General features: G+C 38.2%; 1 protein-coding gene across 4 annotated transcripts in view; it reads right to left on the bottom strand.

The window, feature by feature from the left end:
• Positions 1–11744: 11744 nt before the first annotated feature.
• The window catches only part of LOC148846461 (MBOAT (membrane bound O-acyl transferase) family protein), a 97296-nt gene continuing 81613 nt past the window's right edge, over positions 11745–27427 (bottom strand). For 2 of the 4 annotated variants that reach the window (XM_088954764.1, XM_088954767.1), the window contains exons 18-21: positions 13667–13742; positions 13541–13590; positions 13381–13445; positions 11745–12054 (exon numbers count right to left, since the gene is read on the bottom strand). In XM_088954764.1, the coding sequence (XP_088810890.1) occupies positions 13407–13445; positions 13541–13590; positions 13667–13742 (165 nt within the window). In that variant the 3' untranslated portion in view covers positions 11745–12054; positions 13381–13406. The remainder of the gene's footprint in view (positions 12055–13380; positions 13446–13540; positions 13591–13666; positions 13743–27427) is intronic. The other 2 variants (XM_088954766.1, XM_088954768.1) reach the window with 1 other exon arrangement.

Raw genomic sequence — 27427 nt, 5'->3', positions numbered from 1 at the left:
TTTATATATTCTATAGATGATCTAGTAACTATTTTTTGAATATATTATATATTGTTTATTTATTTTTTATAACTTTTAGAAATGAATAATAAATAATAATTATTTAAACAATAAATAATTATTAATTATATTTTCACATAGAAGTTGTGCCAATGCATGTTTTATGGTTGGATAAGAGAGTTGGGTTTTTCCCATCTCATAAAAAATTAAAACTGAAGAATTATAATTTATAAATTATAATTAGGCATAGGATTTTTAATGAAATTATAATGAACTACAATATATTTCTTCATAAAACTATTAAAATATATTAATTTAATGCATATACACCTCATTGAGGTCTTATATTTAGTGTTGTTGATGTGTTTTCATGATTTATTAAAGTATTTATAGTTTTTGCAAGCGTATCTATGCATATCTTAGTTTTTCTCCGATACGCATGCGTATCCAAAACGTATCCCGATACATATCTTAAAACTGCCTTTTCCGGTACACTTGACATTTCTGATACTTTGAACCTTGAATCAAACCACTAACATAACATGACTGTAAATGGGAACTAACTAATAAATTGACATGAAAATGCACAATTATTCATTGCATGGGATTATAGAATATTGTATGACTTATCTAACTGCAAAATATAAAAATTACCCTATAACCCATAAAGAGAATTTCTACATTTCAAGGTTATGCTAATTCCAAGGTATTCTAACTATTGAACATGTAACAATGAAACCTAAATGTCTTTTGAATTAACAAAAAATTGAGGGTAAGTTGTTGGTCCCTGCCACATAATGGAGAACCTAGAACCCCATCGCCATTGGGGAAGCTAGGGGTGGCAATTTTTCACCCAACCTGCTGAACCCACCCAACCCGCCCATTTACTTGTGGGTTGGAAATGGGTTGTTGATCACCCATTGACACAATTTAAATGGGTTGGGTCGGGTCAGGTTGTGGATAACCATTGGGTTAACCACTAAAGATACAAGTATGAATTACTTAGCCATTTTTTTAATTTTTTTTCATGTGAGTGGAATAATTTATAATTAATGCATTAATTTTCTATTAATTAGTTTTGACTCGAATCAACACACTTTGCCCAAAAACATAAATTTAAATCGACCCAACCCTAGTCTAGACAAGCCTGGATCAATTCATCCCAGTTCGAATATAAATAGACCCGAGCACCTCAGTTTGATTTGTTTGGGTTAGCCAGTCTAGTCCGAACCCAACCTGATCCAGATTATACCGATCTGAACTGATCCAAATTCATGTTGGCTTCTGTACAGATTAACCCAACCTAGATCTAGACCGATATGGTCTAACCCGAATCAGCTTGGTTTCAGTCGGCTCGATTCAGTTCCACGCAACCCGACCCAATCTGAATCCGGACCCGGTTCAACCTCAACCCAATTTGTACCGGTCGGATTGGTCCCAACTGTGCACAACCTGATATGGACCAATCCGAGTCAATCCACCATTTGACTAAACCGGTTGGGTCTGATCCGATTGGACTGATCTAAATCCAAACTGTTCAACCACTCTTGATGTGATTAGCTCAAAGACAAATTCAGTTAGATAGTTCAAGTTGGTCTAACTGATTGAACATGTGTAAATAACAACTACTATTACCACCAAGCTATGACCAACTTATTTGTAGAAAGGGAGTTAGTTTGTAGTTTTAAGTACATAAATATAAGATCAATGGGTTGGGCAAGTTGGATTGGATCAAAGCGAGTTTGGGTTGAACCCAACCCATTTAATTTTATATAACTGTGTCATTAATGAGTTGACGGGTTAGATGGCTTGGATTGAAGTTCAACCCAAACCAAACCCAACCCAACCCGCCCAATTGCCACTGCTAGGGGAAGCAATTGTTTGTCACCATTGTCAATAATAGATCACCACTTTATAGCCCCATGAAGCAAAAGAAAAAAAAAATTAAATGGATCCCTAACTTTGAAACAACTTGGGATCCATTTGTGGTGCCTATATGGATTAGTTGAGTTCAGATCTATTGACCACAACACATTACTGGTCATGTTCATCCAACCATACCTATGGAACATTGGTTGTATTGTAAACACCAATATTCTCAACATGCGGCTGAATGAGCATGGCTAGAAATGTGTTGTGGTTAGCAGATTCGAACTTAGATTAGTTTTGAATTCTTTCTAGTTAGATTTCATATTGAAATTTTCATCAAGTAGATCACCCTTGCAGTTGGTCCTATTCTCAAAATTGGTATGGGGATAGAAAAGAAACAAAAAGATCAAGACAAGGAAAGCCCTCAGGAAAATGATGTTGCATTTGAAGAAAGTTTAGAAGTGATTGAAGTTGTGATAGTTGGCCATGGCATCAACCCAGTTGAGAATGAAGAAACAAGAATGTAGGAGGTATCAACAAAGCACGACGACCAAAGGTTAAAATCTGTTTTGCCCATTATGAAGGAAAGGATGTTCGGATGATATGATGATTGGAATCAAAGAACCTCTTCGAAGGCTCATTAATAAATCTCTTCATTTTAAAGTGCAAGGTGCTCCCAAGATAAAACAAACAGTGAGTCCTGGATGTGTATCCACTCTTTTAGGAAAGCCAATCACATTCATGAAAGGCCTATCAAGGATGAACAATGTTTAAGCATTTTGGTGGTCATAGTGAAGAAGAAGAAGAAACAAAGGTGGAAGACTTACTGCCACCACTACTCTAGTGTTCAAACGGGGTAAGAAGATTATAAACAACTCCCTTTTCTAATTAGTTTGAAATTTTGAATCAAAATTATAACCACATTTAAGTAGGGTTAAGGGAAATTACATAACTTCATAAAGTTTTTGGGGCATTTTGTTTAATTTCATAGGTTAAAAGGTCGAATCAGGATGAGTGATAGGGATTTTAAGGTGCCTTTTGGATGGTGGAGATGGGGTCCAAGTGTGCAGTGTGGTTTCAAGGGTTTGCACTAATGAATTTGCTTAAAAGGGAATATTTTTTGTTTTCAAGGGCAAACACAGATAGTTTTAGGTGAAATTTGACATGAAGGGGTTTCTAAGGGTCTTGGATCATTTGATGGTGTCTGATTGGTCCATTTGTTCTATGATCTAGGGTATTTGCAGGATGAGTGTTTCAACTAAGGAGAGTCTAGATCTTTTTTTTTTTTTGTTTAATTGAGGGATGAATTCAAGATTCTTGGGATGAGATTTTATGGGTAGGTGTTTTGAGATATCTAGAGGTCATTAGTTGTGTTTGACCTATACGAAGTTGGGTCAAGGGGGGTAGATTTTTTGCATTGAATTTGTCACCAATGTGAAATACTCAAATGAAATCTTGGTTTGATGGTAAGTCAAATAGTAGAGATCAAGAGTGAAATTTGGTTGCTAGGTGTTCAAAAGTATTTAGGATTTGGTGGAAGAGATGGATTTTTTATTTGATGGGTGGAATGAGAGATTTGATGGCTCAAAGTATTAATTCTAAGCTGGACCAGCCAATCAAATGCAGATCTGTTAACAATACCTAAACATCTATGGATGGATCCAACATTTGGTTTGATTATTTGCAGTTAGATGTGCTCTATACACACTAATGGATCATATTCAAATGGAGTGAGTAGAATCTGATTAAGAAACCTAGTCAAATTCAAATGTACCCCCACCTTATCTGATAAAAATCTAACTTTGATTTCTATATATTTATTAATATATTAAATATAGAATAGATGTAAATACATGTTGATTATGAGTTCATTTGAAAGTCTAAAATTTCCTAATATATTTTTCAAAATTTATCTCTAATATAATATATTATAATGGAAAAACTATGATGCCAAAAAGACATGATACCAAAAATGCTTTAACTAATCACAACCCTACACATTTTAGTGAAATTCCACCTAATTAGTTCCTAATATGATGTCGGTTGATTGGTTGAAAGCTTTTCCATCATCATGCCTTTCCTACATCATAGTTGAACTCATATTATAATTGTAAAGGGAAATTGAGTAAAAACATAAATGTCTTCTCCTGTTAACCTATACAATTGAAACACTCAAGACCTAACCCTAATATAGTCAATCTTTGTGTCTCCCTCTCCCTATCTCCTAACCTCTACTGAAGTGATAAAGCCAATGTTTCTCTTTTTGTTAGTCTTCTTTCAGTCTTGTAACCTTGTTCTTCAATAATTATTTTTTTTTTCTTTTTTTTAATCTCTTTCCACAAAAAGACTTTACCACGATAAACAATCATAGTGTTTGTCTCTTACTGCTATAAGCCATACTGTCTATTCTTCTACTATCCCATTCTCAAGTGATGAAGTAAAATTGTTACTCGTGGTGTTGTTGCAATTTCCTTGCCATGGTCTATAATGGTTCATCACTGTTATAAATCTTATTGGAGTCGAATTCGAATATGCTCTCTATACATGTTATCAAATTTCACAACAAATTTGAATGTCGGTATGTCATCCGACCCAATTCCTATCCGATTGTAGGCCTAATCAAGTGTCTTAGAATGGAATCTAAGTTGATTTAAGGCTCAAATGAGTGAAATTTGGTAGGATAATAAGGATTAGGTTTTAGGATTTGATGAAAGAGTCTTACTAGGTTAGTAGTGTGTCAAGGGCAATTTTAGGTTTTACAAGCATAAAATTCATCAGAAACACTGAAATGGAATCTTTAATAGATGAATAGGATAATGGGAATGCAAACATTGTTTGATCAAGACTGCTAAATTGGGATTGAGTAGGTTTAAAAGTGAATTTTGGGTGTTTGAATCAAAGATTTGGTTTCCTAGTGTTTTTTATTATTTTAAGGTGCTGATGAAGTTTGATCAAATATTCGGGGTATGGATTATGATGTATAGCAAGGGACCAAGGAAAACTTAGGTGTTAACAAGATCCACATCCATATTTATATATAAATCTAATTCTTTGGTGGGCCTAGCTTTCAATTGTCATTATCGCTAGCTAATTCACAATTATTTGATTGGTAAAGGATTGTCTCAGTACAATCATTACAAACTCTAAAATTGTCTCTATAATATGTTTTGTATTTTTCAAAGTTGTGGCACTGATCTTAAATAAATCAAGAGACGATGCACATTTTGGTAATTTTACCACCCATCAGTTGACAATGTTTAAGGATTAGACAACCCCCAAGGCACAAAGTACCTATATGTAATTACCAAAATGCACATTGCCACACTTGAAAGTTTAAGCGCTTGATAATGCGCATTTATGTTTTTTAAAGATCAGGGTGCTTAGTGATCACACTTGAAAGGTTATGCTCTTTAAGGCTCAGTTTGGAAGGAGTACGAATACGAGTGCAAATACATATGTTTATAAATACATACAAAATAATACAAATTAGAAGGTTTTTCACTCTACATATTTGTATTTGTCCTTCCAAATTAAGCCTAAGTACCACAAACCCCAACTATCCATATGTAATTGAATTCGGATTAGCTGAATGCTTTAGCTATTTAGCGAGCTGTGAAACCAATGATGAGGTTTCATGCCACTAATGAATTCATGAGACCCACTGTGAAAGATGTAGGCCCCATGTATTTTAGTATGGGCATGGAACCTTATCATTGGTTCCACAGCCTACTAAACAGCCAAAGCATTCAGCTAAACCTTGCTCTATATAATTTTCCAAAAATGTTTTATAGGTGAGCGCAAGCATTATAAATAGAGCTCTATTAGTATTCTATACAAAGAGATGAAAATACAACATTTAAATTTAAAGTTACAACAATTATGGTTCAATTTCTTGAGTCTAAAGCTTATGCTTATCAGTTAGTTTTGCATGGGATAGGTTCTCCTTATCAATCTATTTGATGTGTTTGTCATGGGATAAGTTCTTATCCATAACGTCACCAGTCAAGCGCAATGGGGCTTTGCATACATGAAGCTTGCCATGAAGAAAATCAAATTGAGTGTAAGATAGTGGCTTCATTAAGATGTTTGCAGTTTGTTCATGTGTGTTGATGAACCAAACTTGAAGAAGATTACGTGCAACCCATTCCCGAATGCAGTGATATTCCAATTCAATGTGTTTGGTTTGACCATGAAAAACAAGATTAGCTATAAGAAAGGGGTCATTCAAATTATCACACCACAAAGTAGGAGACTCAGTGAACACCAATTTCAACAAGCAACATTTGAATCCATGCAAATTTTACTACAGTAATTGCAAGACTATGATACTCTGATTCAGTAGAGAATTGAGAATACATGCATAGCTCTTTGGAGCTCCAAGTGATTAGATTTGGTCCAAAGAATATCTAATAACCTTGTTGGGATCTGTAGTCATATGGGCAACCTTCCTAATCAGCATCTGAGAACACAGAGAGTTTGTACTCTTAGCTTGGTTGAAGTAAAAGTCCATGAGAGGGAATATCTTTGAAATATCTCAAGATTCATTTAATAGTGGACTAGATGAATACCAATGGGATACTTCGAATATTGACAAACTTTGTTGATGGCATAGGATATGTCAGGTCTTGTAATGGTGAGGTATTTTAGGTCCCCTACAATGCTACAACAAGTGGAGACATCAAAAAAAGGCTCACCAACATGGAGAGAGAGCTGAAGTGAGGTGGACATGGGTGTAGTAGAGGGTTTGATTTTTACCACCACACTTTCGTTGCTCAAACAAACTTTTGGTAATAGAGCAAAGATCCATTCAACCATTCAAATATAAAACTAAAACCTTTCATGGCATCAAGTTCCAGTAGCTCTGCTTTAGATTATTTTCAAAAACTTTCACTTCCTATTTTTGATGGAGAAAACTATGATTATTGGAGCACACAAATGAAAACATTTTTCACCTCCAAAGAGATTTGGGAGTTGGTAGAAGAAGGAAATGGAGAACCAAAAAATTGTGAGCAACTTACAACATGGACTGAAGACAAGAAGAATGAATACAAAAAAAAAGAAAGAAAGATGATGCTAGAGTCCTGTACCATATTCAACAAGCAGTAAGTATAACAATATTTCTAATAATCATGGCTGCCAAAAGCTCAAAAGAAGCATGGGGTATTCTCAAGAAAGAGTTTTAGGGCACTAAAAAGGTAAAATCCATAAAACTTCAAACTCTTTAGAGAGATTTTGATAATATTATGATAAAAGAAAGTGAATCTATTCAGGAATTTTTTATTAGAATTGCTAATATTGCAAATCAAATAAGAACATATGGAGATGTTATCTCAAATGAAAAAGTTATAAAAGGAAAGATTCGAGGAATTTACCAGTTAAATTTGATCATGTGGTGGCTGCCATTGAAGAAGCCAAAGATTTGATTAAATTATCCATTCATGAGTTAATGAGCCTACTTGAAACTCATGAGGATAGAATGAAAAAGATTTCAGCTTCTTCATTGGAGCAAGCTTTTCAGTTCAAGGCAAAGGAAGAGGATACAAATGCAACATTTTCAGTCCAAGGCAAAGCAAGCTTTAAAAGAAGGGTCATATCAAGGCAAAGGAAGAGGATACCAAAATAATGGAAGAGGAAGAGGTAGATCGTACGGAAGAGGAAGATGTGAAAAACAAAACAATGGTTGCTTTATTTGCAAGAAAGGCAACCATTTGCCCCAAGATTGTTATTTTAGATGTAAAAAATGCAAAAATCATGTTCATGCCCTAAAAGATTATAAATTTAAGGAAAAAGAACAAGCCCACTATACTAAAAATGATGATTCAAAAAATCATCTATTTTACTCTTGTATGAATACCCAACAAGAGCGAAAAGAAGTTTGGCATTTGGATAGTGGTTGTAGTAACCACATGACAAGAAGCAAAGAATGTTTTCTTAAGCTGAATGAACATGTTAATTCTCAAGTGAAAGTTGGAGATGACAAACTCCAAAGTGTTGAAAGAATGGGTGTTGTTGCAGTCCAGACTAAGCAAAGTAATTCTACATTCATTTTTAATGTTCTATATGTTAACTTATACAAAAAGGTTATGAGGTGCACTTTGACAATGATGAATATGCAATAACTGATAAAAAGAAAAGTCAAATCATTGCTAAAGTAAAAATGGCTGCAAACAAAGTGTTTCCATTAACCATGTCCTATAATGTGAATTATAGGCTGAAAAGTGAGAAGTGGGATGAGTCCATGTTAAGACACCTGAGATATGGACACTTGAATTTTAGAAGTCTCTCATTGTTAAATAACAAGAGTATGGTGATTGGACTTCCTCAAATTGATAGAAAACATAAAGTATGTGAATGTTGCATCTATGAGAAGCATCATAGGCTACCATTTTCAGAGAGACCATGACATTCAAAGGCACCATTTAAGTTGGTTCATGCTAATATTTGCAGTCCCACGACGACAACTTCCTTCAATAACAAGAGGTACTTTCTTCTCTTTGTTGGCGATTTTACTAGAACGATGTGGGTATACTTCTTAGATGCAAAATCACAATCATTACCTACTTTTATTCAATTCAAAGCTTTCATTGAGAAGCAAAGTGACCACAAATTAAAAGTTTTGAGGACTGACAGAGGAAAAGAATTTACATGGAAAGAATATGGAAACTTTTGTGAAAAACAAGGCATCAAAAGAGAGTTGATAGTAAGACATACCCCATAACAAAATGCGATAGTTGAAAGAAGAAATAAGGCCATCATAGAAATGGCATGAAGCATGATGCAAGGTAAAAATCTTCCTAAAAATTTCTGGGCTGAAGCAATTCATACTATTGTCCACATATTAAATTGCACTCCCACCAAAACCATGCAAAATAAAACACCTTTTGAAGCATGGCACAAAAAGAAGCCCATTGTTAACTCATTTAAAGTGTTTGGCTAAATTCAAGTACATTTTCTGAAAGAAGAGAGAGAAGTTTGATGGCAAATGTGAGAAATGTATTTTTCTTTGTTATAGTGATGAATCCAAAGGTTATAATTTGATGAATCCAACTACAAATGAGTTGGTAATTTTAAGAGATGTAATATTTGATAAAGAGGGGGCATGGAACTTCGAACAAAATTCCTCATAAACAAAGAAATATGTTGTAGAAGATGAAGAAGTGATGCCCAACGACCACAAGTATGATACAACTATACATCAAATGCAAGGCCAACAAATTCAAAAATATCAAGCCTAACAAGTTTCAATCTAAGAATGGATCCCTCAAGTTCAAGAAACCAAAATCCATGGAAAGTAAGTCTAAGTGATGTAGATTTGGATATTCCACCAAGAAAGGCATGTTCACTTCAAGAAACCTTTGATTTTTGTGATGTTTTATTTCTTGCACTAGAACCACAAAAGTTTGAAGAAACTTCAAAAGAAAAAGTTTAGGTGAAAACTATGGATGAAGAAATTGAAATGATAGAGAAAAACAAGACATGGGAGTTGGTTAATAAATCCAAAGAAAAAGAAGTAATTGAGCTGAAATGGGTTTACAAAACAAAGTTCAATGAAGATGGTTCAATCCGAAAGCACAAAGCAAAGCTAGTGGCTAAAGGCTATACCAAGATCCAGGGTTAGATTTCCATGAGACTTTTGCACCAATTGCAAGAATGGAAACAATTAAAACTATGCTTGCACTTGCTGCTCAACTGAAACTGCAAGTGTTTCAATTTGATGTGAAATCAACCTTCCTAAATAGAGATTTAGAAGAATAAGTATATGTTGAACAACCACAAGGATATGTGATAGAAGGAAATGAAGATAAGGTTTATAAGTTTCGAAAAGCTTTGTATGGATTAAAACAAGCACCTCGGGCATGTAATAGCAAGATTGATAAATATTTTCATAAGAATGGATTTGAAAATGTCCAAATGAGCCATCACTCTATGTTAAGAAGGAAGGTACATGATTTTATTCTTGTTTTTCTTTATGTTGATGATTTGACTTATATAGGTAACAACCCATATTATTGAATGAATTCAATAAGGCCAGATATTATTGAATGAGTTCAATAATGTTCAAGTAAGCCTTGTTGGTTCCTTGATTTATCTCACAAACACAAGGCCAGATATTGTTCTTGTTGCAAGTATTGTTTCAAGTTGGTTGGATTTTCAGACAGTGATTGGGCTGGTTCCGTAGATGACCAAACAATGACAACTGGATATGTTTTTTCTTTGGGAAGTAAAATGATCTCTTGGTCATTCAAAAAGCAAAATACTATGGCACTTTCTTCAGCAAAAGCATAACACATTTCAACCAATAGTGCATATTGAGAAGCAATTTGACTTAGAAGACTTTTGAAAGACCTTCAATTTGTGCAAGATGGCCCAACTACAATCTATCGTGACAACATTTCAGCCATTGCAATGACCAAAAATTCAGTTTTACATGGAAGAACAAAGCATGCTGAGATGATTATTTAATACATAAAAATATCATAAAGGGTAACTTTGCCATTTTGAAATTATTTAATACATACTTGATGTCATGTCACATGATGCTATTGGCTGACGACCAACTAACGGTAAGGACCTGTTAGACATAATTTGAAAGTTTAGGGTATTGCAAAGGCACGTTTTGAAGTTTAGGGACTGACTTGACACAACCCCCAAAGTTTAGGGTACTATTCAGAAATTTTCTCTAAATAAAATGACCAAGGACAAATGGACATATTCAGTGAAAATTACCCTTCATAGAGATGGCTCCAATACATATTGGCTTTGGGGATCACTAATGCGATAAATACAAGTAGGCTGCATTTTGCAATGCAAATACAAATATGTTCTATATTTTTGCTTAATGGGGCTACACAAATGGGGTAACCCATTCCCCATCCCTTTAACCCCCAATCCTGGTGGCAGCGGAATTTGATCCGACTGCTACAATGACTCAGATCCTACCAACTGAGCCACTATCAATTGGTGCAAACACAAATATGATCAGTACAAATACAAATGTGCTGGTTTATGAAAATGCATAGCTCAATTTTACATTGACAGATTTTATATTCCTACCAAAAGGTTTTTGGTTGTGAACTTGTGGTGAATACAAACACCAATTTTAATATTGGAATCCTTCCTTTTTAACATTAATCAGTTTTGTATATGCCTTAGAAGTTGTGATAGTTGTCATTTCCATTACACAAATGTTCTCTTAACAAATGTTTGCAAAACTGGACTAGCACTAGACTGCATGTATATACAACCTCGCATTTGCACTACAAACAAACGTAACTTTGGCTTAATTTGGAAGGAGTACAAATGCAAATATGTAGAGTACAAAACCTTATATTTTGTACATATTTGCATTTGTACTCTTTCCAAACCGAGCCTTTAGGCTATATTTGGAAGAAGTACAAATACAAATATGTAGAGTACAAAGTCTTACATTTTGCATTGTTTTGTATGTATTTGTATTATACATATTTGAATTTGTACTCCCACCAAACTAAGGCTCAGTTTGGCAAGAGTACAAATATATTCTATTAAAATGCAAATGTCCAAGTTGGGACATTACGTAATAGATATAGAGGTGGTGTGATAATGTCAAAAATATTTCATAAAATCAAGCACGAGGGTCCCTCAGGGAAACGAAGACCAGGCTGTTTTTCAAGTTACAGATTAACCAATGGATGGGCCAAACATTTATGCGATTACTGGTTTCCAAATTCAAAAACCTGAAATGATGCAATGATATATTAATATAACTTGAAGGTGAACAGAACTACCGGAAATCCATCAATCCAACTGAAACAATGTTGTACGCATGATTTATGATATACGATTAGTCAAAGCTACAAACTGGTAAATGAGTAACAATTGCAAGGATCTCCAAATGTTAAAGATAAGAGAGATTTTATCCATTAACCATTCTATTGAACTAATTGCAACTTGGTCATCACAATCATCTAGGCCTTGATACGGCCATATGAGGTCTGCTACATGAATCCCATTCCAACATTCTGTTATGTTCAGTGCAACTAGTTGCAAGACGATATGGATAAAAAAAATGAATTGCCATGATTTAATAAATACTTGTGTATATTACTGGAAGTCCAGAACATATGATTTAACAGTTGCAGAACCTCAAGACTTCTGATACTTTCATCCACGACGTAACATTCATCAGTCTCTCCTGATGCATCTCTGCAATGACAGGTCAGTCAAATATTGACAAAGTGAATAGTCGTCTACCTATGAAAAAGTGCATGTTACAGACATAAGATTCAAAATGATATGCCTACAAATGTGGCAAGGATTTGCATATGTAACTTGGTTATGCATCAGTGATGAGCAGATGTTGAGTGTAACAAGCATTTCTGGAGTTATATTCATACTACAAATAGAGATTCTACCATTTTTCTTGGCAAATTTGGCTGTAGTCAGACAACAGTGAAACGGCAGAGAAGAGTTTGTGTATCAAAAACAAAACAATCAGAATGAGGCTTAGGGGCCATTTGATAACACAGCTGAATTGGCATTGCTTTGTCACTTTTGTGACTAAGTTATTAAGGAGGTTGTGAGATCATAACGGCTGAAGCTGAAGTTTGGTTAATATATAGAATGTTTTATTATTAGATATTTTATCCAGTTTAAGACAGAAATAAGTCATTCACTTAAGACACTATCAAGCATCTCCTTAATTGAATTGAGGGCTATAATAAACATCATTTCACATTCCTGTATCAATTGCATGTTATTGTTGACAATTTTAGTCATATCCGCCGTCTTTGGAATGGTTCCCAAATAGAATAGTTGGATGGAAGGATTCCGAAACTTGTTCTTTTCCTGTACTTTGCTGTTAGGCTCCAAAAGTAGAGCCTTGTGGAATCTGGATAAAGCAGATTTTATTTACATGTTTTCAACCCATTTGGTGGATTCTGGAATAATTATTCATTAGAGAGTTGGTCATTTTCAAATCCACTGATTGGGTGTTTCCATCTGTATTCACCCCCACTCACACTTTCCAGCCCTGTCAAATGCATTCTAGAGCTGTCTCACCTTCAGATGTCATTTTAATATTACAAACTCAAATGAACCAAATAATTCAAAAACATATCTAAAATTTAAAAAACATGGCAACATGTACATTTTCCATGTTTTAACTACAGGATGTACTCTAACAACATTACATGGAAATCATACAAGCACCAGAAAAGAATAAGACTATTGATACAGAGGGATGATGCTAACTAAGAGTTGGATTCCATATATAAGATACACAGGTTAAATACCACAATCATGACTATGACTCAGTGCACCACCACCACACATGCTGACTACTGACCAGATCTTTATAATGAATATTTGTGAGGATGCATCAGATTAGTTTGACTATACTTAGCATATAAGATGTTGACAAATATATGTCCCTTCTATATGTGCTATGTTTATATTTATATTCTTTAAGGATTGGGAAAATGATTCTATCATGCTCAAACTTCAAATTTCCAGCTTAAGTTACAACCTTACCTATGAAAGATAGACCACTAAATACACTACCGCTTATGCCTTGCTTCATGGATGTGAAACATAAGCTGCAAAAGAAACAATGCCAAACAGTAATAGTATAACTGAAGTTATCAGGTACATTGAGGTCAGTTTATTTCTGACATGATGGGAAGCTATTTACCTTGGTTCCAACATAAAATGTAATAAACATGCCACCAAGAACAGGCCATCCTGAAAGTTTGAAACATGATATGAACCTGGCTATCACTAGGTATTTCTCAAAAAGAGAGTTATAGGTTTCACATACCATCCTTCTGAAGGAATCGAGAAACTAACCAATTGATGCCTGATGGTCCAATAACATAACCAACAAGGTTGGCAACCTGTTTAATGCACCGCTTAGTAATTAAAGTATAAACTGATTTAAGTAATATCCAACATTAATGAACAGTTGAAATATTGATACATGTGATAATTTCTATGCCATCTATGAATGAATATTTGGGATGAGATGCAAGATTGCGCTTCATATTTAGTTTAATTGGGCTCTTTCCCAGTGAGCTCACCCTATTGTTTAAATTAACAAAATTTTATTAAAAGAAAATGAAAAAGAAATAAAGAATAAAATGTGTTGGGGCCTTGGTATAACACATCATGTAGAAGAAGGTTACCAAAAACAAAGATGCAAGTTCTTATGTAAAAACATCCACAAATTCCAATTCAACTACATCCCAAAATTCCCTCCCTAATGAACTCCCAACCATGCTACATCTACAATCATCAATCAGATGTCCAAAAGGCCTTGCCTTCAAAAATACTTTGGTTTTCTAAGGAGATTTGGTGGTATTCTGAGGAACATGAAAGGCATAAAATAGAGATAATCGTCTAATCGATCAACTAGCTTAATGATTCCTTTTCTTGAAATAGATGCTTAAGTACCCATCTGCTTTTCTTTGTCACTACTGGAACATTACTGGTGAGAATGAAAGAAAGACAACTTACTGTTCATGTGGTCAGATGCACCGAAATCAATGATCCAAGATTGACTAGATAGGATGAGGATTTCAGGAATTGCACCCACTAACTATGAGAAACCAAGTACAGGTACCTTTACTGATTAACTAATCTCTAGACACTAGAACAGATCAAAAATAGATTCTAATTCCTCGTGGATGTATCTTGAATTGGGATCTCTTGGATCAACTTTGTTCAAGTTATGCTGTACTCTCATGAATAGGACTGTACTCGTAGTCATACCATAGACTTTAAACATGTTGATATCGATATTTTTTGTGTCTTTTCACAAGGGGATGATTTTGAAATTAAACCACCTTATATGAGCACATGTAACAGCAATAATTAGAGAAGACATCTAACTCTTTGTCGTTAGAGCAGCTGATTTTGTTGGGTAGCTGCCCAACTCAGATCTTCTTCGAGGGAGGATAACCTCCAGAATAGGGGAAAGTGAGAGTGAAGAGATAGATCAAATCTTCTTATTATTCCCTTATTGTAAGTACACCTCTGTGTTCAATCTTGCCTTCAATGTAACTGATTAACAACAGAATTATAACAACTTGTCAACTTGTTTGATTCAGGTAACTCCAACTTGATACAGTTAACTCCAGCTGACTTTGCATTGACTTTCTTATGCTGAGGTGGCCTTAACTGATTTATAACGGAATTATAACAACTGCCAACTTGTTTGATTTAGTTAACTCCAAGTTGATTCAGTTAACACCAGCTGTCTTTGCACTGGCTTCCTTAAGCTGAGGTGACCTTCTTCTCCTTCTAGAATATACTTGTAGTTCCTGCCCCCCTTGTGCCTCTAACATCTCCCCCCTCCTCAACCTGGCACTCGTCCTCGAGGCCAAGGTGTGGAAAGTGTTGCATCAGCTCGGTGCAGGGCTCCCATGTGGTTTCTTAAATTGGTACACCTTCCCAGCAGACTAATGCCTCTTTAATAAAAACTTGACCTTGTTTCACCCATCTATATTTCAAGATGTCCTTGGGTCGTAGCTGTAGCCACCCTTCTTCTGTGAATTCCGGTAATGTTGAACATGTGGTTTGTGGATTGACAACTTTCTTGAGGATGGAAACATGGAAAACTGGGGGTACTTTGGAGTCTACTGGCAGTTCCAGCTCGTAGGCTAGTGATCCTATGCACTATAGAATTTTGAATGGTCCATAGAACCTAGGGGCAAGCTTGTTGTAGGGGCGGGAGGCCGTTGAGATCTGTCTATATGGTTTGAGTTTTAGGTAGACAAACTCACCTTCCTGGAACTCAACAGGCCTGTGTTTTGCATCATAATCGCGCTTCATCAGTTCTTGAGCATGTGTCAAGTGAGCCTTCAGTTCATGGATGAACTGATGGTGGGTCTCTGCCGTATAATGCTTTAAGTGGTGTCATACCTTCTGAGACATGGAATGAGGTATTGTACCAAAACTCTGCCCAAGGCAACCATTGTATCCAATGTTTAGGTCTGTCCCCCACAAAGCATCGCAAATATGTGTTGATGCATCTATTGACAACTTCGGTCTGCCCATCCGTCTGAGGATGATAGCTAGTAGAGGTGTTGTGTGAAGTGCCATGTAACTTGAAATATTCTCTCCAAAAACTGCTGAGGAAGGTTGGGTCTCTGTCGGAGACGATTGCCTTTGGTGTCCCATGTAATCTGGTGATTTCTCTAACAAATGCTTCTGCCACTGTACGCTGTGTAAGGGTGTGTTAGAGGTATAAAGTGGCTGTACTTTGATAGCTGGTCAACCACCACAAGTAGGACTGATTTGCCTTTTGAAACAGGTAGGCCCACAATAAAATCCATTGAGATTTCATCTCATACTTGATCTGGGATGCTCAAGGGCCGTAGGAGGCCGGCTGGTTGTTGGGCTTCATACTTTTGTCTTTGGCAGACATCACAAGAGGTGATGCAACTCCTTACTATTTTCATCATGCTGCTCCAATAATAATGTGTTGCCAGACACTTGTAGGTTTTGAATACGCCTTAATGACCCCCTATAGCTGAATCATGAAAGAGTCATGGTAATTCTGCTATGTGGGCTGACTTGGATGAGATAACCAATCAACCCTTGTAATAGTGTTGAGTCACGAACTGAATAACCTGGGGTCAAGGCTGGATTCTGGGCCCATTTGGCCCTCAATTGGGCTACTTCTGTATCTTGAAAGGCTTCAGCTTTGAGCCGCTCGATTAATGGATAACTGGGCCTGGAGACAGTGAGTTGTGCCAACTCAGGTAGCTTGGATAGAGCATCAGCTGCTCGACTAGTTGTACCAGGTTTATATTCTATAATGTAGTCATAGCCCATGAGTTTGTGGGCCCACTGCTGTTGTTCAGGTGTGTGGAATTTCTGATCAAGCAGGAATTTCAGACTCTTATGGTCTGTCTTGATGACAAATCGGCGGCCCAATAGGTAAGCCTGCCACTTTTGGACTGCAAGTACAACGGCCATGAGCTCCTTGTCATATGTTGATTTAGCTTGATTTTGTGGTGAGAGTACTTTGCTAAAATAGGTCAATGGTTTCTCCTCTTGCATTAAACACAGCTCCTATACCTGTCCCAGAAGTGTCACACTCAAGTGTGAACTGCTTTGAGAAGTCGGGTAATGACAGAATTGGTGGTGTGGAAATTGCTTGCTTTAGGTTAGTGAAGGCTTGCTGGGCTTGCACACTCCATTGAAATGCATTTTTCCTTAACAATTGGGTGAGTGGCGCTATTAGCTTTACACAAGGTGGTATAAAGCACCTGTAATAACCTATGATGCCTGGAAAAGTCCACAAGGCCTTGACTGATGTAGGCATTGTCCATTGTTGAATGCAAGCAACTTTCTCTGGATCAGCCATCACCTTCCCTTCTTTGACCACATGGCCTAAGTATTGGACTTGTTTTTTGTCCAAAAACACATTTAGAAGCCTTCGCATATAATTGATGTTCTTAGAAGTTCCAAAGTGATAGATAAATGTTGTAGATGAGAAGCCCAATCAACACTATATACCAAGATATCATCAAAGAAGACTAGAATATAGCGGTGCAAGTGGGGACAGAATACTTCATTCATGGTGGCTTGAAAGGTTGCCGGTGCATTTGTCAATCCGCAAGGCATGAGAAGAAACTCATGGTGGCCATCATGTGTACGGAAGGCAGTTTTTGGTACATCTGCTGGATGCATCCGAATTTGATGGTAGCTGACTCGTAGATCAAGCTTAGAAAATATGATAGCATCATGTAAATCATCCAATAGCTCGTCAATGATTGGAATGGGGAACCGGTCTTTTACTGTGATCTGATTTAGAGCCCGATAGTCTACACAACACCTCCATGTTCCATCTTTTTTCTTGACTAGAAGGACAGGTGCTGAATATGGGCTTGAACAGGGCAGTAATTTTTTCTCTAGTAATTCTTGAACAATTTTCTCCATCTCTTCCCTCTGAAATCTGGGGTAGCGATAAGGTCTAACATTTGATGGAGCTGCCCCGGGATGATCTCAATTCAATGGTCCATGGGTCTCGAAGGAGGTGGCTGATTGGGTTCTTAAAAGACATCTGAATAGGTGTTGAATAACCGCTGGAGTGCTTGTTAGTTTTCCAGTGGCGTGGCTGCTTTCTTTGGACTGGTTAAAACTGGGCTGGTATTCAATCCTGTTGGAAAGTAAAAGATTGACTCTCTGATTAATTCTCCATAATTTTAGGTCCATCAGTTTAGGAAACTTAATTTCCTAGAATCATGGGATATCCTAGAATCATAGGATATTAATTGGAGAATCCCACTGATATAGAAATTAGTTTTTTAGGAAAAATTAGTTTCCTATTTTATCACCCTGTAAATTAGCTCTGTAATTCTATATAAAGTTGTGTATATGCTCCTTCCAAGATAATACAATCAATTCATTTTTTCTCTCAAATTTTCACATGGTATCAGAGCTGGTCACGACTTAATCCACACATAGTATCTCTTTGGTCATCTCTGCTGCTGGTTTAAGAACTCTCTAACAGTATTTGGGAGGTTCTTGAGTGTCCTTGATTCTTCTTCGAGAATGGCTACAGATATGAACTCTACATTTTTGCTTCTTCTGGACTGCTGCGCCATCGGATTCATCCTTTTTTCTTGGATCTCTTTGTAGAGACATCAGATCAGTCTGAAATCTTAGATCTGGTGTTGCCCAGAGCAGATTTACTGAATCCCTTTGGTTTGGTTTGGATCAGTTTTGATTTTGAGTGGTTTCGATCCACTCTTCAGTTTGGTGGAGCATTACAGTTACCTTTTTTTTTTTACACTGGCTGAAAGATTCTTTAGGCCTTCATCGCCAACCCTTACTAAGTTTTTCAGACCTTCATTGTCTGTTTTTCTCTCTTTCTTGAAGCCCGCCCAATTTGTCAGAAGCCACTGTATCAAATACCACTGCACAATCGGAAGAAGTTTCCTCACATCAAGCATCTGGCAACCTGCAAAACATTCAGGCACCAGATAGGTTGAACGGGAAAAATTATTTGAAGTGGTCTCAGTTTGTTCAAACATATTTAAAGGGAAAAGGAAAGCTTAGCCATCTCTTAGGGATGGGACCGAAGGAAGGAGATCCAAGATTTGATGCATGGGACGAAGCTGACTCCATGATCATGTCATGGTTATGGAATTCAATGAACCCTGAAATCAGTGACACGTGTATGTTTTTATCCACGGCTAAAGAGATCTGGGATGCCGTCCGACAAACATATTCAAAAGCACGTGATGCAGCACAAGTGTACGAAATCAAAGGCAAGACTCATGGCAAAAGGATATACACAAACCTATGGTGTTGACTATCGGGAGACATTCGCTCTAGTGGCTAAGATGAATACGGTAAGAATTTTGTTGTCTCTAGCAGCTAACTTCGACTGGTACTTGGAGCAATTTGATGTAAAGAATGCTTTTCTTCACGGTAATTTAGAGGAGGAGATATACATGGATATTCCTCCGGGCTTCAAAGGAAATCTAAAAGGAAATAAAGTTTGCAGGTTGAAGAAAGCACTATATGGTCTCAAGCAATCACCTAGGGCGTGGTTTGGAAGATTTACTAAAGTTATGCTTGCCATTAGATACAAACAAAGTCAGGGAGATCATACACTTTTATAAAGCATTCGGATGCATGGGGAGTCACGGCTCTTCTGGTATATGTCGATGACATAATTGTGATAGGAAATGATGAAAAGGAGAAGGAAGCCTTGAGAAGATGCCTAGTCAGAGAATTCGAAATAAAAGAACTTGGGAGATTGAAGTATTTTCTAGGGATTGAAGTAGCTCATTCCAGATAAGGCATCTTTATCTCACAACAGAAATATGTAACAGATCTTTTAAGAGAGACAGGAAAGTTAGCATGCAAACCATCCTCCACACCGATTGAGCCAAATCACAAATTGGGAGAAGCAAATGAAGATCCAGCCGTGAATAGGGAAATGTATCGAAGATTAGTAGGAAAACTTATATATCTTGCCCACACAAGGCTAAACATAGCATATGCCGTGAGCGTGGCTAGCCAGTTTATGCACAATTCGAAAGAGGTTCACCTACAGGTAGTCTATAGGATACAACATTACCTAAAGGCTAATCTTGGCAAAGGAATCTTGTTTAAAAGAAACACTGGATTAACCCTAGAGGCATACACTGATGCAGATTATGCAGGCTCTCCCATGGATAGGCGGTCCACTACAGGTTACTGTACGTTCCTTGGAGGAAATCTTGTGACATGGAGGAGTAAGAAACAGAATGTGGTAGCTAGATCAAGTGCGGAGGCAGAATTCAGGGCAATGGCTCAGGGAGTATGTGAATTACTATGGCTCAAGATAATTTTGGAAGACCTAAAGATCAGATGGGAAGGTCCAATGAGATTATTCTACAACAAGTCAGCTATTAACATTGCTCACAATCCCGTCCAACATGACAGGACAAAGCACATTGAGATAGATAGGCATTTCATAAAGGAAAATCTGGATAGCGGATTAATTTGCACTCCATACGTCTCAACGAATGGTCAACTGGCAGATGTGCTGACAAAAGGGCTTTGCAGTGTGGCATTCCAAGGACTTATCTCCAAGCTGGGAATGAAAGATGCATATTCACTAGCATGAGGGGGAGTGTTGGAAAGTAGAAGATTGACTCTTTGATTGATTCTCCATAATTTTAGGTCCATCAGTTTAGGAAACTTAATTTCCTAGAATCATGGGATATCCTAGAATCATGGGATATTAATTGGAGAATCCCACTGATATAGAAATTAGTTTTTTAGGAAAAGTTAGTTTCCTCTTTTATCACCTTGTAAATTAGCTATGTAATTCTATATAAAGTTGTGTATATGCTCCTTCCAAGATAATACAATCAATTCATTTTTTCTCTCAAATTTTCACAAATCCCATATGTAATAGGAGGGGTTGCCCTTCACTGCAACTAGTCTTGAGGATGGCTCTTAGTCCTTCCTGTTGTAGTGCACTCTTAGCCCCCCTGTTCAGATGATACTTTTGTCCCTTAATGGAGAAATCCATTGTTAGTCTTGACCAATCACGTACAACCGGTCCCAACTGTTGTAGCCACTACACACCTAATACTACATCTGCTCCGCTCATCTCTAATGGATGGAGGTCCACTAGAAATGAATGTTGCCATCTGCTACATGTACAGTGTGTAGAGAACACTGATGTGGGCCCCACAGCTATGGTCCCACTATGTTCGTAGGGTAGAATGTGTTCTAGTCATCCTAGGGTTAGCTGGTGGTCAGTTGGTTATTTCAGTTTTATTTTGTTCTATTTGTTATGTAAATACTAAGGGAAGATCTGTCCTTTCCATGTAATGAGCATAACCTATAAATACTAAATAGAAGTGGCGGCAGCAGAACATTCAGATTCTGTCCCTCCTTTCAACCCTTTGTGTTCTATAGTTCTCTCTTCTCTTCCTCTCCTCTTCTCTTCTCTTCTCTACATTTTCCTTCTATTTTCGAACCTGAAATCTATTAGGGTTCAAGGCTGATAGCATCTTGAACTTCTACATGGTATCAGAGCATGGTTAGGGTTTCTCATGTGAGTCTAGTCCAACCGACCACATGAGAACCATCTAGGGCTGGAAGCTGAGAAAGTAGAGTTCGTTGACTGATTCTTGGAGATTGCCAGAGGGTTTAGCAGCTGTTAAAGACTTGCCACAGTTGCAAAGTGTTGGTGATCAGGAAGAATCAGAGAGGACTAGGGTTCGGGTAACCTTGGAAGGCAGCAAACAGCATTCTCTTGTAAGTTATTTTATTTTCTAAGAGAAGTACTATTAGAGAAGATAGGTTGGACCTATCTAGAAAGGGCAGCCAAACCATTCTAGGGTTTTCTTCTTTCTATTCTCTAGGGTTTGGTCTTAACCATGCGGCAAACCCTACTAATCTTGCTGCAAGCCCTGCTGCTGGGCCGAGTCTTGTGATCTACTTGTGAAGCTCTTCTTAAGTTTTTTTTTTTCAGCATTGATCAGTTTTAGGGTTTCATATTAACCCTACTACAAGTCTTATCTGTTGGACTGGTTGGAATGTGCGGCTGAGATTTTTTTAAGGACTGATTAAAACCCTAATACTGCTTCAGCATATCAGATCATTCTCCAAACTGTATTCAGATCTTTTTTAGGGTTTTCAAACTCTTTTAAGGAGTGAAAACTGTACAGACTGTTGCTGTTGTGTTTGCTAATTGGTTTCAGATCAGACTTATACTGGTTTCATGCACATATACCGTGCATACAGATTAGTTCTATACTGATTTTTGATTGTGATTGATAGTCCAAGTGCTGTTCTTCGACAGTAGTAACCCTAATTTTTGAGACTACTGGTTCTTGAACGAAATGGAGTTTAAAAATCAGGCAGAAGGCAGTTCTGGGAACAGCAGTTATAGTAGTGTTTCTGAGACAGGTTTTCAGATTACAACTGTAAGATTTGACGGATCAAACTATTTGGAATGGGCCCAACCAGCCATGATGGCTATTGAGGGAAGGGGTAAATTAGGGTATCTCTTGGGAGATGTGAAAGAACCTTCCAAGGAAGACCCCATGTATACCAAGTGGGTCCAAGAAAACTACTTGGTTATGACATGGCTGTGTAATTCTATGCAGCCTCATATCAACCGAAATTACTTGTGGGTAAAGACAGCCAAGGAGATATGGGATGTTATGAGAGAAACTTATTTCCAACCAATTAATGTTGCCAAAGCTTATGAATTGAAATGTGAGGTGAACAGTCTTAAACAAGGAGAGAAACCGATTTCGGTCTACTTCTCTACCTTGAAGTCCCTGTGGCATGAGATTGATCACTTAGAGACTCTTGAGTGAGAGAGTCCCAAAGATGCACAGACCCATAGAAAGCAAGTCGAGACAAACAGGGTGTTTGAGTTTCTGGCAGGTCTGAATTCAGAGTATGATATTGTGAGGCAATAGATACTGACTAGAGATAGTGTGACTCTCTCCCAGGCATACTCCTTAGTGTATAGTGAAGAGACCAGGAGGAAAGTCATGATGCAACCTTAGCCTCCCTTGTAACTGTTAAACCCAAATCAGGAGGTGATTCAGAAAGGGACAGAAAGAAGGAAGATAAAAGAGATGTGGTATGTGAGCATTGTAAGAAACCTAAACACACAAAAGAAACATGTTGGAAACTGCATCCTCATTTGGTCCCGACAAAGTTAAGAAGCAAGAAGGGTAATGCTCATGTGGCCGTGAATACTGATTCAGCATCCTCGTCTGGCACAAGAGGCACACCTTTAGAGACCTTAGCTGCAGTTCGGGCTGCTTTAATACAGATGGAAAAGGAAGTTGGGAACTTAGCTCAGCCACCGCAGTCATCATCAGCCCCTACCACATCTGCTTTAGCACATTCAGGTACTCGAGCCTCAGCCTACCATGCCTCGCACATTCAGGTGCATCCGACCATATGACTAGCTTGCCTTCTGAAGGGATGGAAATCCATCACATGGATGCCCAAAGATTGCGGAATAAGAGGGCGAATTTCAAAATTTTTTTCTCTCCCTTCAACTGGGAATGGAATTCCCTATTTAGAAAATCACATTTTCAAGGATCATTCTTGAACCATAAACTGAACCAGATCTGAACCAAAAGGAGTAGGAAGAGATAATACCTGATACAGAGAAATAATATCTCTCAATGGAGGTGTTCACGCCCAAGGAAGGATCCAAAATCTACTCCCACTGAAGGTGGCGCAATGCAGGGTGGAGCAGAATCAACAGTGTTCTTCCAAAAGAACTTGATCATTCTCAAGAATCACCTGGACGACTTGTGAATACAACTCCCACCAATCTTTTCTCCAAAAGATTGGAATCAAGATCCAATCTTGATTTCTCCCAAGAACTAGAGATCGAACTGCTGTAGGCGGCGGCTGCAGGAAGGAGGCGGCAAGAGAGTATTCGCAGGGTGCAGATTCTCTCTTCTGTGATTTCAGCTCTGAAGACAAGACTATCTATTGCTTGCTTGTGATGTTGTGTGTCTAAAGGCTGCCGCCCCCTCTTCCTTTCATAGACTTAAAGGGATCAGCTCCTAATCCCATTAGGAGTTGCTAACCCAAATCATATCTGGATTAGAAATCCCTTTAAGATAAGGGATAACCCTTATCTTATCTGCATATTAGATCAGCCATCTCCCAATCTAATTAGGAAGTTTCCAGATCTAAATCTCATTTAGATCTTGGACTCTCTAAGTGGATAGGGTGTGTGTCCAATCCTATCAGCTGATCCACCTCAGAATTCGCCCCTTAAGTGACTAATCAAATTAGCCCAATTCGAAATGGGCTTAAGGCCCATTTAAGGTTATGTATTCATTTAGCCTTCCAAACTGCTGCCCAGTTGGGCTTCCTTGTATGGCGTGGGACCCAAACATTGATCTACACATCAGCCACATGAGTTCAGCCCAGCCTTTGTTACAAGGCCTGGCCGAATACACTGTTATGGACAGTGCACCCCCTGAAACCCATTAGATGGGCTCTATGGGCCCAACACTTACCCTAAGTGGTCCCTGGGCCAAGCCACCTTGTAACACCCAGGGACTGTGGGCAGATGCAAGATTAGCCATCGGGTATTATCCTCAATGGTCTTACACTTAACCTCTCAGCCCATAATGATCATACACTGCCCGACAAGAGAGGACCTCTCCCTCGTCTACAAGGAACAGTGTTGCACTCTCTCATGTATGGATCCCGGGAATTAAAACCTTTTGCAAATCATTTCGAAACCATAATGTATATACTTTTATATCTCATATAAAATATATTTTGCAAAACAAATCTCAACGATTGAAATCGACTGCCGACAGTCTTGGTTTCCATCAATGAGAGTGCATCCCCGATCATTACCTTTGTCCGACAAAGGGGCTGATCCTGTCACTATGATCACCCACACAGATGAATTCTCAAACTGTCCCAACATACCCAGGTTTTGACCCCCGCTAAGGATCTCACTGATTGGTACATCAAAGACAACCCAATCCGACACCTAGTGCAGTATCATAACCGAGTCTAGGGGTCGGGTGTAACTTTTCAGTTTTGCCCATCAATCTCCAAGGTCTAGGGTAATACTGGAAATCTGGTCCAGTTCAAAGATTCAATTAATCCCACACTGTATGTGCCTAGGGTCTCACCCCGGTAGCTGAGACAAGCCACCCCAACCGACTTGGTGGCACCACAGTGTCAGCCTTGTCAGGATAGGTCTCCCCAGACCGACCCACTGGCTGTGAACATTCTAAACTAACACGAGTCTCATTAAGTGTCCAGTTTAAGGGTATTACACAGAAACATACCAAGGGAACATGAATCAAATATGCACTTTTATTCATTTACAATAAACTCATAAAGTACATCATTTTGATTGAAGCTAAGGGCATACAAAACTGTCTAACAGCTCCCACTTGCACATAGGTCCAATCAGGTACTAGCCGGAGTCCCATGCTTTCCACATGTTTCTCAAACACTTTCTGTGACAGTGGCTTAGTCAATGGGTCTACCACATTCTCCGCTGATGCTACCTCTTACTATCATCCTCCCGTAGGTCCAGTGTTGTCATACAACAGTGGAATGGGTGATGTGCTGAATTCCAAATTCAGGAATGAACACTTTCATTCATAAGGCAGCCTCACTTACGGCAATGTGCTCGGCTTGGGTTGTGCATTATTAATTTGCTACTCAGGACCCCTGTTTGCTGACATTCAGGAAACAACACACGATCCTATCGTGAAAACATATCAAAATGTAGACTTTCTATCATCTGGATCCGACTGGAAATTGACATTAGTACACCCTTGGATCTGTAGTGAATTACCATCGAATACTAGACAAAACTCTTTTGTCCTTCGAAGGTACTTAAGTATGTTTTTCACAGCAATCCAGTGCTCCTACCCTGGGTTGGCCTGAAATTTGCTTACTACACTCACTACCTGAGCAATGTCAGGACGAGTGCACAGCATGGCATACATGATGCTCCCTATGGCAGAGGCATAGGGAACGTCTTTCATGCCATCAATCTCCTCAGAAGTCTTGGGAGACATCTTCTTGGAGAGAGTGACTCCGTGCCTGAAAGGAACATTTCCTTTCTTGGAGTTTTCCATGCTGTATCTTTTGACTATTTTGTCAATGTAGGCAGATTGGGATAATCCTATTATCCGCTTCGATCTATCTCTATAGAGTCGAAGACCCAGTATATAAGAGGCTTCTCCAAGATCTTTCATGGAGAATTGCTGTGAAAGCCATACTTTCACCATAGTCAACATCCCTACATCATTCCCAATGAGTAGAATGCCGTCTACATACAGAACCAAGAAGGTAACTTTATCTCCACTGTACTTCTTGTAAACACAGGATTCATCTGGATTCTGCTCGAAGTCAAACGATTTGATAGTAGAGTCAAAACGGATGTTCCAACTTCTAGAAGCTTGCTTAAGTCCATAAATGGATCTATTGAGTTTACATACCATGTTTTCCTGACCCGCAGCTATGAAGCCTTGCGGCGGCTGCATATAGATATCTTCAGTAAGATCTCCATTTAGGAATGCAGTTTTAACATCCATTTGCCAAATCTCATAATCATGGTATGCTGCTACAGCTTACAGGATCCTAATGGATTTAAGCATGGCCACAGGCGAAAAGGTTTCCTCATAATCGATGCCCTCTTTCTGAGTGTACCCTTTCGCCACCAGACCAGCTTTGAAGGTCTCAACCCTACCATCAAGGCCCTTCTTCCTCTTGTAAATCCATTTGTAACCGATTGCTTTTACCCCGGAGGGCGGATCTACAAGAATCCAAACTCCATTGGTCTCCATTGAATCCATCTCTGCTCTCACGGCCTCCACCCACTTTTGCGAATCTATGTCCAACATAGCTTCCACGTAAGTCACGGGATCCTCCTCACTAGTCAAGGTTTCCACCTGGTAACTATCCTGGTCATAACCATAACGGACTGGTGGGATGGATACCCGAGTGGATCTTCTAGGTTGGTCACTACCTGGAACTTGTGGGACATCTCCCACTGCTCTTGAGCTCTCCTCATCAAGAACAATTTCCTGACGATGGGTGTCCAGGATGTAATCGGTCTCCAAGAATTAGGCATTTCGACTACAGAACACTTTCTGCTCACTTGGGTCATAGAGAAGGTAACCTACAAAGCCTTTTGGGTAGCCTACAAATAGGCAACGACTGGTCTTGGATTCCAACTTGTCTGCACTCGTTCTTTTAACGTGTACTGGACAACCCCAAATCTTCAAGTGTCTGACACTTAGTTTCTTTCTGGTCCAAAGTTCATATGGAGTGTTCGGATCTAATTTGGTTGGAACCCGATTCAGCACGTAAATCGCAGTCTCTAATGCGTAACCCCAAAAGGATGTGGGTAACTCTGAGTGTATGAGAAGTGACCGGACCGTATCCAAAAAGGTCCTATTCCTCCTCTCTGAAACACCGTTAAGTTGTGGTGTAACAAGAGGAGCTAATTGTGATATTATCCCATTGACCTTTAAGTAGTCCCTAAATTCGTTAGAGAGATACTCGCCACATCGATCAGATTGAAGGGCTTTAA

This window comes from Nelumbo lutea, chromosome 7 (assembly GCF_056320005.1).
Source record: "Nelumbo lutea isolate HS-2025 chromosome 7, American lotus-T2T, whole genome shotgun sequence".
Taxonomy (NCBI): domain Eukaryota; kingdom Viridiplantae; phylum Streptophyta; class Magnoliopsida; order Proteales; family Nelumbonaceae; genus Nelumbo; species Nelumbo lutea.
This window is presented reverse-complemented; position numbering and strand designations above follow the sequence as displayed.